The sequence below is a fragment of the Hippoglossus stenolepis genome, chromosome 14 (genome assembly GCF_022539355.2).
Source record: "Hippoglossus stenolepis isolate QCI-W04-F060 chromosome 14, HSTE1.2, whole genome shotgun sequence".
Lineage (NCBI taxonomy): Eukaryota > Metazoa > Chordata > Actinopteri > Pleuronectiformes > Pleuronectidae > Hippoglossus > Hippoglossus stenolepis.
The window spans coordinates 7,018,166-7,036,077 of NC_061496.1; the positions used below are offsets into that span (position 1 = coordinate 7,018,166).

The 17,912-nt window shown below is 42.0% G+C and overlaps 1 protein-coding gene across 2 annotated transcripts in view; it reads left to right on the forward strand.

Annotated features, from left to right (window-relative positions):
- The window catches only part of raver2 (ribonucleoprotein, PTB-binding 2), an 82,286-nt gene that overhangs the window by 23,609 nt on the left and 40,765 nt on the right, over positions 1–17,912 (forward strand). For both annotated transcript variants that reach the window (XM_035176030.2, XM_035176031.2), the window contains exons 3-4: positions 13,343–13,650; positions 14,355–14,519. In XM_035176030.2, the coding sequence (XP_035031921.2) occupies positions 13,343–13,650; positions 14,355–14,519 (473 nt within the window). The remainder of the gene's footprint in view (positions 1–13,342; positions 13,651–14,354; positions 14,520–17,912) is intronic.

The following is a 17,912-nucleotide window of genomic DNA, read 5'->3' on the forward strand; positions in this document are numbered from 1 at the left end:
CTTAATTGTTTCCAGCACTCAGAAAGATTCATATAAGTCTTTGGGTTGTTGTTGGTTTGTGTTTTTCTACTTTGCTCTGATAATTATGCAGCTGAATGGAAAGGTGATTAGCAGGGCTAGTTAATTTGTGATGACTGGAAGCGTGCATTTGGTTTAAGCGTAGAAGAAGACGGAGGATGCCAGTCAGAGAAATGTCTGTGGTTCACTGCCTGAGGTTTCTGCAAACGTCTGAAAAACAAATAAACCCATTAAATGAAGCCCAACAGCTGTGTTTTAGAAACGGTCTTAAATATATATGAAAAGTATTGATTAATTCCTTAGAGCCATGTTTATATTCAAGTATTTTTGGTCGAGGGTGGGCTTCTCTTGACATTGATGTGTATGCATTCGATAAAGCACATGCATACTGTCAACAATTTGTGGCACCACTTCAAAAAGGACAATAGCAATATAACAAATTGTAGGATGTGCACAAAAATGATTTCCAAGTATGTATACTTTCTATATATATGCTGATACTTTGCTGCAGCACAGGTGTCTGCTATTGTTTGTAGTTCCAGAGTAGCATTCAACCTGCATGGAGGATAAGGGATGGCAGTATTATGCTTATTAGTTTATAAAGTCGTGCATAAATGTGCTAAGAAAAAGGGTTTTTATCTCGCATCCCGTTTATGTTTATTGTTTCTTAATACTATGACAAGAATGTAGCTGCAGGATTTGAATCAGAGTCTCAGTCATTGTAAAGAATAAAACCTCACTTCAAACAGCACATCACATCGTCTCTCTCTTGTGTCCATAATTTTGCTTTGTAATGACAAAGCTGAAGAAGCTGCGACATGATCTGTGTGAAGTGGACGGACTCTATTCATATGACTGTGCTTCTGCTTAACTGCACTTTAAGAGCAATTACTCAAATAATTTCATTAGTGGAGTGGAGTTGAGAGTTTAGCTCTTTAGTAAAAGCTTTGTGTGTACTTGTGTGTGTCTAATTGTGTGTTTGTGTGTGTGTGGTGTTCTCACAACACAGCACAACACAACACAACAATTCAGTCATTAGGATACTCAACACTTCTTTTTTCTTTATCTCACTTTTTTTTGTCTCCATCTTCCTCCCTCTTGAGTGACAGAAGCCGAGTCCATCTAATTGCTTCCCTGGACAGAAGCTTGTCATTGCGCTCTCTTCTTTCTTTCTTTCTTTCTTCTATCATCTCCTCCCCTCTTCCTCTTCTCTGTCATCATCTGTCCACCTGTCCCCTTGTGAATCACCAAATGCAAATCAGCACGGGCCACGCAAATATGATGTGGCTGTTATCTTTGATCACACACACACACACACACACACACACACACACACACACACACACACACACACACACACACACACACACACACACACACACACACACACACACACACAGGCCCTGTTACTGTACCTTTTAACTCTCGCTGTCAAGTTGACTTAATATGTGAATATGTCACATCGTGTTTCATGTGTGTGAGTGTTTCAATTTCCTCTATTTTCAATTCTTCAGGTTTTTATTGGGCCAAGTGCACTATGGGTAGCTAATGAAGCGATAGGTACCCCTCCATGCACATGCCTCAGCTTGTTAAAAAAAAGAAAAGATGATGATGATGATTGTCATGGATCTCGTTTCACTGCTGGTTCTCGCCAACATTATTGTTCCTCGCTGCCTTTGCTCATTACAAGGCGACTGTCGATAATGGGCCCCAGAAAGTCCAGAGGCTGCCTCATCGTTCCTGCTGAGAGCAGTGACTGTTGTAAACCTGCCTGTTTGGAATGGGCTGTTCTCTTGTCCTGTGTTGATGCTCCGAAGCTACTTCTGGAATTATTCCTTGTCATTAGTGAGTCCTCCTCAAACAGCCCTCAAACTTCTATTGTTTGTGTGGTGGACGGTTTTATAAACAGTCTATGGGGCAAAGTGAAGTTAGAAAACTTTGTGTTCATCCTACCTGGTTTATCTGCAGTGCAGCCATTGTGCGTCCACGATCAACCGGTCTTTTGTGACGGTCTGAATAAAATAAAAGCTCTGTAATTCAGCTCAATATAAAGCACTGTAGCAACAAAACTAAATTTGTAATTTGAAGATGATTTGCTAAAGAGGAAGTGATTCTATGAATGTTGTTGCCATGACAGAGATCAGCACCCGCGACTGCTTTGAATGTCTGTGTCAGTCCGTGAAATAAAAATAACTGACTTTGGTGAAATTGCTTTTGGGCAACGGGACCGACTGAGGATGTAGAAAACGACATGTTGAACGTGATCCACACACTGAGGGCACACTGCCTTATCTGTGGCTCACACCAGTGCACAGGAAAAGTGCACAATTTGTAGACACAGACACACACAAACACAAACACACACACAGACACATACACACGCAGCTGGTTTGAAGGTTGCGTTCATCAAAAGAGGAAGTACATCTTGTGTGCCTCCCTGAGGTACTGTCAGGATATGTTTTGAATATTCATATCACTGTTTGTTACATTTTCTTTTTGGTGTGTAGGTACGCGTGTGTGTGTGTGTGTGTGTGTGTGTGTGTGTGTGTGTGTGTGTGTGTGTGTGTGTGTGTGTGTGTGTGTGTGTGTGTGTGTGTGTGTGTGTGTGTGTGCGTGAGGGAGAGAAAGAAAAAGTACGTAAATTGAAAGATCAAATGAGCTTTAATGCAATTCATGTGTTCTTTCAGTTGTATTGCTTTAAATGTGTTAATTCAAGTATCAAACCTTCATCAGTTTATCATGAGAGACGTTTTTTATTCTTTCTTAAATTGTTGCCTCTTTGAAGCTCATGTCATCTCTGATCATAAGCCGCTGGTTTCACTGCTGTTCATCGTGTTCCAGGTGTAAATGTCGAGAGAGACATCTTCACAGGTGCATGTTTACGGTTTCACATTGAAGATTACATCACATTAATCATGTTTATTAAATCAGGAAAAGATAGAAGGGTCCAAACTGACCCATTCAGAGTCCTTGTGTAATCCGACCTGTGTCAAATTGTGCCAAAGATATTCTTTAGTACCTTTTGGTAATATGAATAATAATTCGTTTTTTTAATCCTCTCATTCAAGCAGCAACGATAGGATCTTCAGCTTGCTGCGATTTAACTTTTCTGCTCAAAAAGTAAACAGTTAATCGACTAAACGGATTCTCTTCATCAGCTTGTGGTGACACGTTTTTTAAATACGTGTTAATTGATTGATAATCGGAACAAAATCATAGATGTATGGATGTTGCCTTCAGCTGTTAAAGAGAGAGAAGTGACAGCAGAATAAGTCCAGGGAGAAAGAGAAGGACGGAGAAGAGGAGGGAGACCGTGAGGGAACATTTCGAGGGGAAGGAGGTGTGAATGAGTTGTTGGACAGAAGATGACAGTTAGAAATTCCTCAAAAATTACAGCTTGTATGTTTGAAGGGAGACAAGAAAGAAAGAAAGAAAGAAAGAAAGAAAGAAAGAAAGAGGAGAGGGATGGAGTGAATTTCTGGATGAATCACGATAGATGATGAATTAATGATACAGTGGCTGATATACTGTCCAAAAATATCTGCAGCTTTTCATTAAATTCTTATCTGTTGGATCAGCTTCAGTGGAATTTGATTGTTTATTTTTAATTGATTTAAATGTAAATCAGAGAGACCATCACCAGAAATGCATGTTTCCGCGTGTAAACAACAAAAAATATGCAAGCGCACAATTACAGTTGGGGTCGTGTTAATCGTTGCATTATTTTTTTTTTTTATCGTGAAATGTTTGGAAGAGGGACGGAGTGGCTGTTTGAACAATGTAGCCGTGGGCGGGTTTGAGTGGGCGGCCTGTTGAAGAGATGCCGAGTGTTAGATCCACTCAACGCTGCCTCTCATCCATCTCATCCATCTCATCCATCTCATCCATTCCTCCATCTCTCTGTCCATCTGTCCGTCACACACCCACCGAACAACCTCATATTCCTCTCTATAACCACTTGAATATACAAAAAATAAGGATTCTGTGTCCGTGCGTTGTCTTCTACTCCTAAATATTAATACATGTCACCTGTGAAACTGCTCATCTTTAACATAATCTTATGGACTTTGTACTTTTTACTTCAGACATGAAGACAGGAGCGATTGCAGCATCTCCACATGTGTTAAATTTCATGTCCTGCTTATTATTTTAATTGCAAAACTAGAGGAGACAAGAGAACTCTAATTCTGACGGTTCCACTGTGGTCGTCTTCACAACCCCAGGAGAGGATCAAGCAAGTTTTAAACTATGTTTTGTAACTTGAATATAAAGATTACCATTTAACACTAATGGCGTAAATGTCATTGATAAATAAAATAAATAAAAATAAAACCTAAGATATAGAACTTGTATTAAGTCCAATTCTGGTGTCAGATAATGGAAAAAGTTTGTATAGTCGTTCGCCTGGGATGTCTAACAGGAGTGGGACAGAGGAAATTAAACACAGATTTTTTATTATAAATAATTTATCGTTTAAATCTGGGTCATTAGCATTAACAGGCAGTCAAACAGGAGGCGTTTAGATGATTTTGAAATGACATATTTGACCACATAAACAAATCATCTTAAGAAAATAAACAAACTTTGAAATAGACATAAACAGTGAATATCTTTCTGTACATTTGTGCAAAACAAAACACATTTCAACTCATCTCAGAAACAGACTGTATGAAAAATAAGCACAACCTGCTCTTGGAAAAGACAGATGAGCAGATGTGATGTAACATTTTTAAGCATTTTATGGTGAATCTGTTAAAAGCAGCCACCAATGTTTGCAAGAAAAAACCTGCTCCCCCGCTCCTCGTGGAAATCAGATCAGTAGTTTCTTTAGTAAAACAATGGAAATAAAATGCCAATTCCAACTTACAAAAACGCAAGACTGAAATAAATTGACACAATAGAAAACGCAGAATTCAAGATGTATTTCACCATTTGCCACAATAAATGCGTCAGTTAGGCAATTAAAGAAAATAACACCTATATGTATTTTACAATCATTAAAATTTATGACAGGACACTGAAGTCCTTTTGAGGGCTCTTGAGGATGTGAAACCTGGAGGACTGTGGGGGGGCTGATGATGGGAACGGTGGGAGCCGAGAGACGAGGAGCGGAATCAAGAGGAGGTGATGATGGAGAGGAGAGCGTGGGAGGGCCGGTGTGCGAGGAGACAAAGGGCTCCGAGGATGAGAGGAGCGCTGGGGAGAGAGTGGAGGATGAGGGAGGAGGAAGCAGCTCCTCTGAAGTGTTTACTCGTGTGGCTGCTGGAGCAGAGAGGAATAAATCCACACATGCAAAGGAGAGTGATGGTTTATTGGTGCGACAGAACCGAGAGGCACAATCAAGGATTTGTCACACCTGATTTAGTGTGTGTGTGTGTGTGTGTGTGTTGTGTGTGTGTGTGGTGTGTGTGTGTGTGTGTGTGTGTGTGTGTGTGTGTGTGTGTGTGTGTGTGTGTGTGTGTGTGTGTGTGTGTGTGTGTGTGTGTGTGTGTGTGTGTGTGTGTGTGTGTGTGTTTATATATTGCTGATTGTGTCTCACCACAGGTCCTTGAAGATTTCGGTAGCTTGTCAAATGAGACTGTGAACATTTCTCCATTCTGTACCTGGTGTTGGTTTCCCTCTCGGACGATGCAAATGTTTGGACGATCTTTCAGGTCGAGGCCGGGATCTGATCTGAGGATTTACACTCGGGGCAGTTTGCATCAAGAGCATCCGGAGGGGCTGCGCTGCTATGATGATTCAGAGGAGTGATCTCATTGGTGTGTGTGAGTGTGTGTGTGTGTGAGAGAGGTTGATAAATACAGAAAGAGCAACAGATCAGAGAGAGCTCATCCCTCCTGGCCTGTCACTGCTGCCTCACACACACACACACACACACACACACACACACACACACACACACACACACACACACACACACACACACACACACACACACACACACACACACACACAGATAATACAACCTCAGTTCAGGTTGAAAATTGCAATGATGATGTAATTTCTAAACACCGTCCTCGGCTCCACTTTTCCGTCTCATCTGCTCTTTCATCTCTGAAGCAAATAGAAATCTTTGACATCATTACTCAAAACAACTTCTCACCTTTAGCAGAGATGAGGATCCTTGAAACGTATAAATTATAACACGATGGCCTGTAAAGTGTGAAGGTATCACAGAAAGAAACAGAAAAGAGGACTTCCAGGCTCGCTCCACGGGTGAAAACTCTAATTTAAATGCTGTCTTTGGATCAAATGGATCATAGGTTAAGGATGTATATTGATTTTTTTGAAAATAAAGGTTAAGGTATCTATTTGTTTATTTGAGTTTTACTGTTCAAAAGATTTACGCTCTGTGACAAGTTGATGCATAAGAGGCCCAGGGTCCATTTAAGAACTAGAAACTTCACGACGGCCCAGCAGCACTGTTCTGTGAGACTGTACCTGGCAGTGCATTGAGTGAAATGCTGAAGTTACAAATGCTAACTTGATCTTAAGGACAACGCTAACTCGATAATATTCATCACGTATTGAATATATCATGTTCACCTTCCTAGCGTCTAACCGAGCTGCTGCCACTGAGCAGAACGAACAAGACAGTTCCCTTTTGAAATCACATTTAAATTCACTGCTACAGATTTTTGTTTCGATCTGCACAAAATTGAACAAACTCGAGATGAAATATTTCTTTTTAATATAAAAAGATTTTTGTTTTGACATAAGGCGTTGATGTGAATGTAAGACAGAATTCACCTTGCTAACCTCAGAGTTCTTGCTTATGGCTAAATGACACTGGTTTGGACCAATCAGGCTCCTGTGGGACAAGTGTAAAGTTTGACGACAATGAGAAGCGACTGTTCCCTAACAACAGTGGCGGCTCCTGAAGAGGTCAGTGTACGTGTGTTGTTATAGTATCAGAACTGGAAAGTATTTCCTCATTGAAAGAAGGGTGAAGAATTGACACTGAAGGGAATTTTCTCGATGGAAAAAGATGCTTCCGCTCGTCTTCCAACTGCCTTCGGCGCCCGTGACAGACAGATGGTTCATCCAATCACCGGCCAAGTGTTTTTTTAAAAAGCTCCAGCCCTTTTCCAAGTTTCTGAATGTAGCTTTCACAGATGGTTCTGTGTGACGGACCATCTGCCGCGTTAGATTAACATGAACGTGTCATTAACCTATTAGCATGCCATGTCTTTGGTATTTGGTTCTAAACCAAAGTGATGGGCAAACATGTCGACCTGACGATGGCGCTAGATGAAAAGTCACAGAGAGTTTTACAAATCCTCTTGTGGAGAACATGCTTTTGTGAAACCAAATTTCATAACAATCTCTCAAACTGTTGTTGAGATGTTTTAACATAGACTCTATAAAATATATATAAAATATAAATGGACTAAACGTCTCTACCGCCGTCTTGTAGTGACGACGTTTGTAACCGCAGAACTACCTAAAATAATAGGAACCATCTTTTGAGTAATAAATATTAAACTCGTGCTTTGGGTGATTTGCTCCATATCCCATCCACTAACACGGAGGATGCATCGTTTATGACCTATACTGCAGCCAGCCACTAGGGGGTGATCAAGACACTTTGGCCTCACTTTTGGCCATGTTGTCCATCGGTATATACAATCTCAATAGTTTCATAGTGGTACTGCAGGACAAGTAAGGGATCGCTAAAGTCAGGGTTATTTGTGGAGATAAAAGTTGTAATCCTTAAATTATTATAATGGGAAACAGTCTTGAATGTTAAACTACATTGAATTTTATTTAAAAATACATAAAATGCACATCGTATTGCTGCATGTTTGTATTTGTTTCTGTATTTTTATTTTAAGCCTCTGTATAGCTAAAGGTTTTTACTTTAATTTGATGCTATATGGTAACTTTTCCTGCCAGTCTTTTAGTTTTACAGGGAAATATGATATGAATATAAGAATATGTATATTAACAGATAGCTATCATTTCACAAAAGCTGTTATAAGATGACAACCAATGTGGACTGAACTTAGATTCTGTAGCATTTCCCCCCCTGTTGGACCTTCCACCTGAGACTTTCACCTCGGCCTCGGGGGCTGAGATGAAACGACGGGGCCACCTTGCGCTCAGCACGACGACCGGCCCCCTCGAGTGCCCCGGGTCTGCTGCGTCGTTCGGAACTCCCCTGTTTTTAATTAACTCCTTCAACAGGGACTGTGGCAGCAGAATTGCAGCCTTCGAGGTGATTTAAATAGGAGATTTTCTTTCTTTTCCTGCGCCCCTACACTCGGCTCAAAGGAAACATGGGGAATAATCGACATGTTCAGAAAGCGAAGGGCCATAATTAAAACGTCAGGACTTTTGTGTACCCCCACCCCCTCCCACCCTCTATGTTTTCTCCTTTTCATTTTTTTTTTGACATAGTTCACTCGGCGTAGCCCACGCACTGATTGCCAGGCTGTGAATTATGAGATTATGTTTTAAGCTATTGAAGAGTCTTCGAGTTCTCCCTTTCACTGCCGGAGAAAGTACTGAGCAGGATTTGACGTCAGCCCCCGCTTGTCGGTCTGCATTGTATCATTAGAGGTAATAGAAAGAGAGAGAGAGAGAGAGAGCTTTAGCATAAAACCCAAACCATATTCCGTCCATTCTCTCCTAATGTCTATGTTAGGTAGCATACTTAGCGGGTTAAAACTGGATTAGGCTCTCAGCTTAGTGTATGATATCAATTACAGAGTGTGTGTGTGTGTGTGTGTGTAATAGATTTGGGTGGAGGCGGCATTCGAATGGAAATGTAGAAACTGGGAGAGAAGTAGTCAGAGCGGAGTAAGGTGGGAAGAGGAGGCACAAAGAGACAATCGAGAGAGAGAGAGAGAGAGAGAGATCAATAGAGATGCAGAAGCACCGGAGGCTGATAGATGAAGATACACAGAGGTGGGGATGGTTTCTCTGTGTTTGAGCTCGATCCTGACCTTGCATTAGATCTGCCTACAGTCATGTTCTCACTGCAGAGGAAAAAGGCTGCCGTGGAGCAGATGTCCCAGTTGTTGCACTTTTCAACCCCACTGATATGTTCCAACCTGAGCTGCACATACACTCTGTCTTGTGTGACTGTACAAACAGAGAAACAGTTCATACTGTGGTTTGTGTGGTTTTTTAAAACAAAAGACTGTGGACATTGTGTCTGTCTTTATTTTGAGGGGTTTGCATGTCAGGTATGCTAATATACTCTGTGGCTTTGATGTGGGACAAAAGATCGGTCACTGTGAGTGTCCAGCAGTTTTTAGGTCACCTCTAAATCTCCTCTCTGCTTTACATCTGTCGCAGTTGAAAACGCTTTTGCACCTGAATATTAAAGGAATGTACATGTGGTTCCACATTGTGAGCAGATTGTCCACAGTTGCTTTCAATGCAGACAGATTTGGGTAAAAATGAGCAACAACCATCTTGATCAATCATTGAGATCATTGTGTTTTTGCAAATTAAGAAATCTTTGTGTTTTGGAACAACAAAATTAAGCTCAAATACACCTGATACAGATGGATCATCTCGCACTGATGCACCAGATCTTGTGCTGCAGTGTCGAGGTCCTGCCGATACATGAGCTTGTCAAATAACGAATCAGTCTCAACAGTCGATCGTGAGGTTTTATCCCATTTTAATTGGCTCAAATCGCTAATAAAAACCAAACTTACCTGACAAAAGTGTGATAAGAACTACCTGATGGACGGAAAACATCTTTAAGCAAACATTTATACATCGTGTACTCCCAACAGCTAACATGGAGGAGATGGGGGTTCATGACCTATACTGCAGACGGCCACCAGGGGGGTGATCAAAGTGATTTGGCTTCACTTTTGGGCAGTGAAGTGAAAACTCATCACTCAGTTTGCATTGGTTTGGCTGCAAACACCATATTTTTTGTAAGATCCCTCATCATGATGATTTCTGGCTCGGTTGCTCTGAGTGGCAGAGACACCAGCTGCCACAGTTTTCATCTGAATAATTTCAACAATCACTCAGTTATTTGAAGGTCTGGTACCAAAAAACTATAGCTTTCTGATTCCGACGAACGCTATGTGTCAAACATGGAACCTGGCGTCACATGGCGTTCCTTTAGGTTATGATGTTTATGGTGATGTACAAGCAGAATCCGGTATGAATCATATCCCCCATCATTTTTTTTCTTCTGTCTTGCCGTTTCCGGAGGTCGTTCTCCACATCTGACCACAGAATATGTGCACGTCGACACACAGCAATACGCACGTATACATACAGATTATGCAGATTGAGGCGTGTGGGCTGTAAAATGACCTGTTGTTTAGAGCTCGGTCTGAAATAGCAAAAAAAAAAAAATGCTGGATGCCGCCCACTTTGTGTATAGAAGGAAGCACATTTGCATACCTGTCTGATTGTTCACACTCACGAAGGCGTATAATGGTTCCAGATACCCAGGGGGTCTGAAGCGCCCCAATGGAGGTCAATCCCCAAACAGCACATCTATTGATGATTCTTTTTTGGTTCACAAAAACATAATAAATGCACATCATGTCTTTTTGAAGTAGGTTAGATTTTTTATTTTCCTTTTCAGCATGAATAAATATATCTATATTATTTTATATTTGAGTATGATATAGCAACATTTATCTCCCTGTATATTCTGTGTATCATTTGATCCAGGTTGTTAATCACTATCTTTGACTTTTTAATATCAACATAACTCTTTAAACTTTAAATTTAAATACATGCTGGTTTTTAAAGAGAGTTTTCTCAGTAGTTGAGGACTGAACTTTAGATTTCTGCACACTGCGACACTGGCTGCTGGATTTGGCTTCTCTACCTTTTCTCACCGCCCATAATGGAAAACAAGAGCTACAATTGATACTCGACTTCTCCTCCACACGCCAGTTTGCAGGCTTTCAGAGTCACTTCAACACGTAGCACCATTTTCTAGACCCAAAAATGGGATACTTAAAACGGCCATCACGATATTAGAGAGTTTAAACTCTCAAGGGCTGCCTCTGCCTCCTCGTTACTGACCATGTCTATAAATATCCTCTGAAAACACTGCAGCTCATGTATGTCATCATACCGATGTAGGTGGAACGAGGTTTTTAAATCAGAAACACTGCTACATTTAATTCTGACTGGATGAGCAGGTTTTATGTTGAGTGATTACAGCGAATGCCACCCTCCACTTTGCACCATGGGTTCAGGAGTTTGCTCAGTAGCAGCCTATTCATACATTACTGGAGTGGACATGTACAATGTATAGCTTGTGCATGAAACATTTACATAGACTCCTGGTATGAAAAGTGAAGCCAATGGGGGAAGTGCCTGAGACCTGTATTCTCTCAAATGACCAGTAGAGGGTCAGTTTCTAAATAAGTCTATGGGAAAAATGACTCTACTTCTCACTTGATGTATAACGTCACCAAACATAGTTCCAAGTCTTCTTCAATGCGTCATGATGTCTATTCTGTAAATTAATCTTAACATTGGGGGCGTGGATACCGTGTGATTGTCAGCTGGCACCGTCCAATGGTTGCAGGTCGCAGGCGTAGGTGGGCGTGTGCTGTCCCCATGCTCACAGTCAGGCTCCACCCCCGCTTCTCCAAATATGGTTACTTTTGGTGTCAAAAAACCAAGATGGCGCTGCCCAAAATGCCAAACTCAAGCCTGCAGCTCCCAAACCAATGGGTGACCTCATGGTGGGTTGGCTTGACAACTATAAGATGGAGACATTGTTTCGAAACATATCTTTTGCATTTCTGCAGTGATACTAATATCTGCAATCGGCTAATATCGGCGAACATATCGGCCTGGCTCACATTCGTCAGCTTCTACTTTCATGTACAATATGAGCAGGTCAGGACCACAGGGGGGACTGCATGGACAAAGCAGCAGAGTACTGAGGCACAGTGAAATGTTCCAAATCAAAAAGCACATAGATAAAAAGATATTTTCACTCTTTAAACTCAATTATCAGCCTAAGCCTGAACCTTGGATATATTATCACTGTGTTTATATAATAGTGTTAGCAAACTGGGTGACTCATTTGACTGTAGCATGAATCAGTAATTCACTTTCTAAGTTTCTCGTCTCAACACATTGTAACTGCATCTCCGTGGACCTCAGAAGTTGTTTCTCGGTTATCGAACAGCATTTTTATTTGCAGGTTTGTTTGTTTTATTCTTGATCACAGACTGTGGCTCTTTCTGCAGCAGCGTTGGATAGATGGATAGATGTTTAGAATTCAAATGAGGCCTTTTCGTCTTCTAACGGTAAAGGTGCCCGAAGTTGCTGTTGTTATTTTTTTTTTTTCATCGAATCCAAAGTCTTAGCGATGTCTAGCAAATAGCATAAAATATCAAAACCTCTTCAGTAGACTTACATGACACATAGTCGGCTTATCTAAAAACAAACCTGAGCAAGACTGACAGCTTCTACACAGCTGCTAACCTCTGGTGCTTCATGGGACTAAAGGGTTGAACACAGCTGAAGTTTTCAGTTTCAGGAAATGTGACACCAAACACACAAATATTATCAAAAACAATGCCAACAATAAACCTACAAAAATGTGATTTTATTATTTAAAAATGTTACCTTTCAGGGGTGGATCCAGGGGAGGAGCCAGGGTGGCATTAGCCCCAGCTGAAATCTGATTGGCCTCTGATGGGCCCCTGTATGTCAGTGGTCTTTAAAAAAATCTACTTAGTCACTTACAAACAATACTAACAATACAAATGACAAGGAACGACTCAAACATGCACATAACTGAATCAGGAGTTTTGCATGGAAGTTAGACATATGATTGGCCCCTCTTAGTAAATTGGAAAAACCCTAGATTTGCTTCCTGCTACCTGCAGTGTGGTGTTGTTTTCTTGACATATTTCAGTCAGGTTGTTGTTTTACATGAGATAAGGTGTGTATTTGTGTGTGTGTCACAGTGGATTCCCCCTACATAGTGGCTCCCTATTGGCTCTCTAGCTAATGTGTTGTATTTCTCTCTGTGTATCTGTCTGTCTCTGTCTTTATGACTGTCTGTCTGTCTGTGACTTTGCTTGTCGTCTTCTCTTACGCCTCATTTTTTCTGTCACTTCACCACACACGGCTTGTCGTTTATTTTCTTTGCTTTTCATGTCACTTGTGTCGTGCACGTTCTTTGACTGTGTGTCTCTTTCATTCGGCATTTTCCCACCCACCGCTTCCTGCCCCTTTTTGAATGTCTGCTTTGAATGTATGTTTGTTTGAGTCGTCCCCACGTCCATTTATGTCCGTGCATCTCTTGTCTCCGTCTGTGTTTTTCCCCCCCTCGTCGCTGTCTCCATAATGTCCCCTCCTCCAGCCTTTGTGACTTTGCTGAACGGGGACCAGGCTCAGGATGCCATCCGCTCCCTCCATCACAGCACTGTCCGAGGACGCCTGATCAACGTCACCCTGCAGCCCACCGACTCCCTGCTCTGCCTCACCAACCTGCCGCACACCTTCACCGCCCAGCAGCTGGAGGAGCTGGTGCGCGCCTATGGAAACATCGAGCGCTCCTTCCTGGTGTACAGCGAGCTGACGGGCCACTCCAAGGGATATGGGTTTGTGGAATACATGAAGAAGGACTCGGCTTCACGGGCCCGATCTGAGCTGCTGGGCCGACCGATGGTACGTTAACCAGCAGCCGTTAAAATGATCTCTTCACGTTTAAGTATCTTGAGGAGAACTTTCCTTTCTGATTATTATGAAGGACATTTTAGTTTGCAGAGCCTCCAGGACCCAATGAAGGGTCCTCCCCTCCTCCAGCTTGTATCTATAAGCCCAAACATGTTCTTGGTTGGTCGAAATGAGCCTTTCATAGACTTATCAATATCTGCGTTCATGTTTGCCAATTTGCTCAGATATTAAAACTTATAATCCAAAAATGATCAATGCAGAAACTAGGATGGCACTCAGTCGAGTAAACACCTCCACCATGACAGTCCCCCCGACGAAACCACATTTAAATTGACAAAATCAGGATTTTTATTTTGGATTTGCACCAAATTGCACACACCCTTAAACAACTGTCCCCTAAATATGATCAAGATCCATAAGTTATAGTGAATTAATAAAAATGGCATTTGATAACAAGTTCTTAGGAATCATTACCAATTTTAATTTTGATATATATGTTTATAGATGTTTAGGCCTATATATGGGAAAAAAAATTCTCCCAAATATCGATATTTAAACTAAACTGCCGCCCTGTCATTATTTAAAGACACATCAAATCTCATGTAAAGCCATACTTTACAAATATTCTATCCAAATGGAGAACTTAGAGTGAACTGGTATCTGATTATTTACATACATCACACGACTCTGTGCAGGGCGACCGCTCACTGATGGTGCAGTGGATGGACGTCAACCAGCTGAGCCAGGAGGAGAACCTGCACTCCAGGTGTCTGTGTGTGGACCGACTGCCGCTGGACCTCTGCGACTCCGAGGAAATGACCCAGCTCTTCTCTGAAACCTACAAACCCGTCTTCTGCCAGGTCAGGTTCTACTTCTCTCTCTCTCTCTCTCTTTAGAATAATAACCGCCTAACACAATTGTGACAAGGCCTTTGGTTTTCACACGTCTTACAAGCGGGATCCCATCTGCTAAATGTATGTTTCCACAAGGTCGCCGCTCATTGAACACGTCTGCGCTGCGAGACCGAGCTTTGAGATAAATGTTCCCAAGCTCTTCTTTTCTTTTTCATGTTCTCAGGTTCTTCATTGGCTGCTTTCTTTTTGGCCTTTTTTTTTTTACTTTTCCACATGGGCTGTATGTGAGAACGTCTGAGTCCGTTGCTTGAGGATGTTTTCAGAAGCTTCTCCTGCCAAAGTCCGAGTGAGCCCATGTGAGAATACAGCAGGAACACATGTATTATTTGGTTTATTTTCCGAAATTCAACTTCACAGCGAGCGAGTGGACATGTTGGGACGTGTAAAAGGAATAAAAGAAATATCTCAAGAAAAAGAAGTGTCCAACACTTGCAGAAGACTCAGAGAAAGACGATGAGATTCAAGAGCTTTTTGTGATGCGGACTGATGTCGGTGTTGATGTGCCGTAAACACTGGTGGGAAAAAAAGCTCCTAACATCCACTAACATCTGGCTTTTGTGTGCAATGGGAATGGATAGAATCCGCCTTCACTCCCGGGACAAATGACTCTGCTGTGGACACAGGTTTTTATATGTGGTTTTTAATAAACCACATATATCCTCTAAATTTGTCCAGGTGTGAATTTAATAGAAGCTTTAAAGCAAATATTACTCCTTGATACTGTCACACAAACTCCTTTAAATGATCTGTGCTCCATCGGTTCACACTCTCACCTCCTCGCCCTGTCAGCTGAACGCCACCAGGTGAGAGGTGCTGATATAAAATTCAGGGGTCACTGTCCCTATTGGCCAACCTGGCCCCATCACTTGGCAACTGTTTCCATGGTGAGGTGTGGCCGCTGTGACACCCGCCCCACCCTTCATCTCCCTCCCTCCGTCCCGCTCTGCCTTTTTCCTCCACTCGCTCAGCTGTGTTTGTAACCACCCTGCTCCGTAAAACATCGTCTCCACCCTCACATGCCCATTTAGACATTACTCAGTGTGGGTGCGTCATCTCTTCCATTTCCACTTTTAGCTCCACCTCTCTGCCCCACTCCCTCGTAGAAATCAATACGCCCACATCATCCCGGTCCCATGATGCTTTGTGGGTGTTTAGCTCATGTTGCTGCGCTGTTGCAGAGCCAGCAGGCTTTGACCTATGGGTTGGTGTTTTTTCTCTTCTGTACAGTACAGCGAGTGCCTCAGAACGTGTATTTCTATCACTGCACCTCAAGTGTTTCCTGAAGCACAAAGCTTATGAAACCTTGAACACCGGTGAAAAAAAGATAGATGGACGGATATATGGAAAAATAAAAGAGTCACTGTATTATTTACTAACTGTGTGGGACAGTGCACCAGAGCCATTCCAACCAGGACTGCTGCCTCAGGCTGTGGGTGCTTGAATAATAGTCAGGGGATCCTCTTGGTCTCTAGACTCATAACATGACAGGTACTAAATCTCATGGTGATCCATCCAGCAGCGGTAAAAGATTTAGACCAAAGGTATCTGAATTTATCAAGTTTATAAATTAATCATGTCCCATTAATTATGGTTGTTTTGACCAAATCCCCAATTATTTATATTGTATAGAATAAATTGATATTTGCTCATCACAGAAAAATAGAAATTGGTGTGTGTGTGTGTGTTGGCCAATTGTTAAAGGAATAAAATATAAATAAAATGTAAAATCATTCATTCAATTCAAATTCCAAGAGCACTGACTGAAAAGTGTGTATTTATTTATGCAGAGTTCTTCTAAACCTGCCTGTTTGTTTGGCCTGTGCTGATTCCGGCTGCTGTTTTCTTTCTGAAACTGTAAAAGTGACCTGCAGTAATTTAGCGACGGCGAGTGAAGACCAGCTGCAGGACTCGGTCCACAGAAACCTGAAGCTGCACCGCCGCTGCTCGGTTTAGTCAAAGTTCGGTGAAAGTCAACTCAGAACGCAGAACGTCGTCACGCCAACGCCGTTGTTGTGATTGACGTCTCTTACATTGATGAGTCTTAGCCGCTGCTGCTGCAAAGTGTGAAGTCGATTAGATGAATTGTTCTGCAGATACGTGAGCCACAGACAGAGATCTCTGGAAAGATGTTCTCCCATATCATCATCGTCATTTTCTTTTTAAAATTTAATCAGAAAAAGATCAGGTTCTGTAGTAATGCTCTCAGCTTTAGTGTGGACAATATGAAGTTGAATCAAATACAGCTCTTTACGGGCTCAGGAGTTAGAGCGGATCGTCCACTAATCAGAAAGTCAGTGGTTTGATCCCTGACTGTATAAATACTGTCCATTTACCATTTAACTATTTAACAGAGCTTTAAACGCCATTGTACATTACATTCATATACTATCTATATTTAATACTGTTCAGTATTTAATAATAATGTGCACATGTCTACACGCAGTCACACTTGCAGAGGATTAGTATAATAATAAAACCTAAATATAATTGGGCGTCTGGTGGCCTCCATGTCATTGGTTCAGGAACATTCAAATCTTTTCTTACATCATCTCCATCGCTTGTCTCCCTTCATTTTCTTTCACCTTTTAAATTCCAGGAGCCAATCAAAGGCCAGTGTCAGATACAGATACGTTAGACGTGCACTGCTCATGGAAACAAAGAAAGAAGGTTGCGTCCTCGTTTGTTCGTCCGACAGTCGTCCGCCTCTGTCTCTCTTACATAAAACCGTGGTGCACGGAGGTAAACCTCAGCCGTCTTGTCACTTTTCCTCTGTTCGGAGTGCACTTAACCTGTGGCCTTGGCCCTGAGCGCTGTAATTCCCCTGCCCCCTCCATGCAGCACTTTAGCCTGAGTCACTCCGCAGAGATGGAGGGAGGAGAGGGTGAAGAATGTCAACCATATTAGAGTGGAGAACAGCAGGATGGAGACAGTGCGGAGGGATGGTGAGACAGGGAGGAAGGGGCTGAGAATGCCAGACCTATTAGAGAGAGAGGATGGAGGGAGGAAGGCTGTCAGCGACGGGGAGAGATGGAGAGCTGAGGGGAAAGGGTGAAGAGGCGTCGATTGTCAATCACAGTGAGAAGATTGTAAATGTGATCATGACGACTGAGAACAAGTTAAAAAATGCACATTTACACTCAAATTAAGGGAGGAAAGATTTATGTCTGTAATAATGGCAAATATAATGTAGACGGAATAAAAGAGGTTGGGGAGAGACGGAAGGAGGGATCGATGTTAAAGGAATGGAGAACGGATGGAGAGAGGCTAATGAAAAGAAAACCTTCCACACTTTGCCGGCCACAAAGGGAATTGGCAGACTTTCCTCTCTAAGGTTATGTC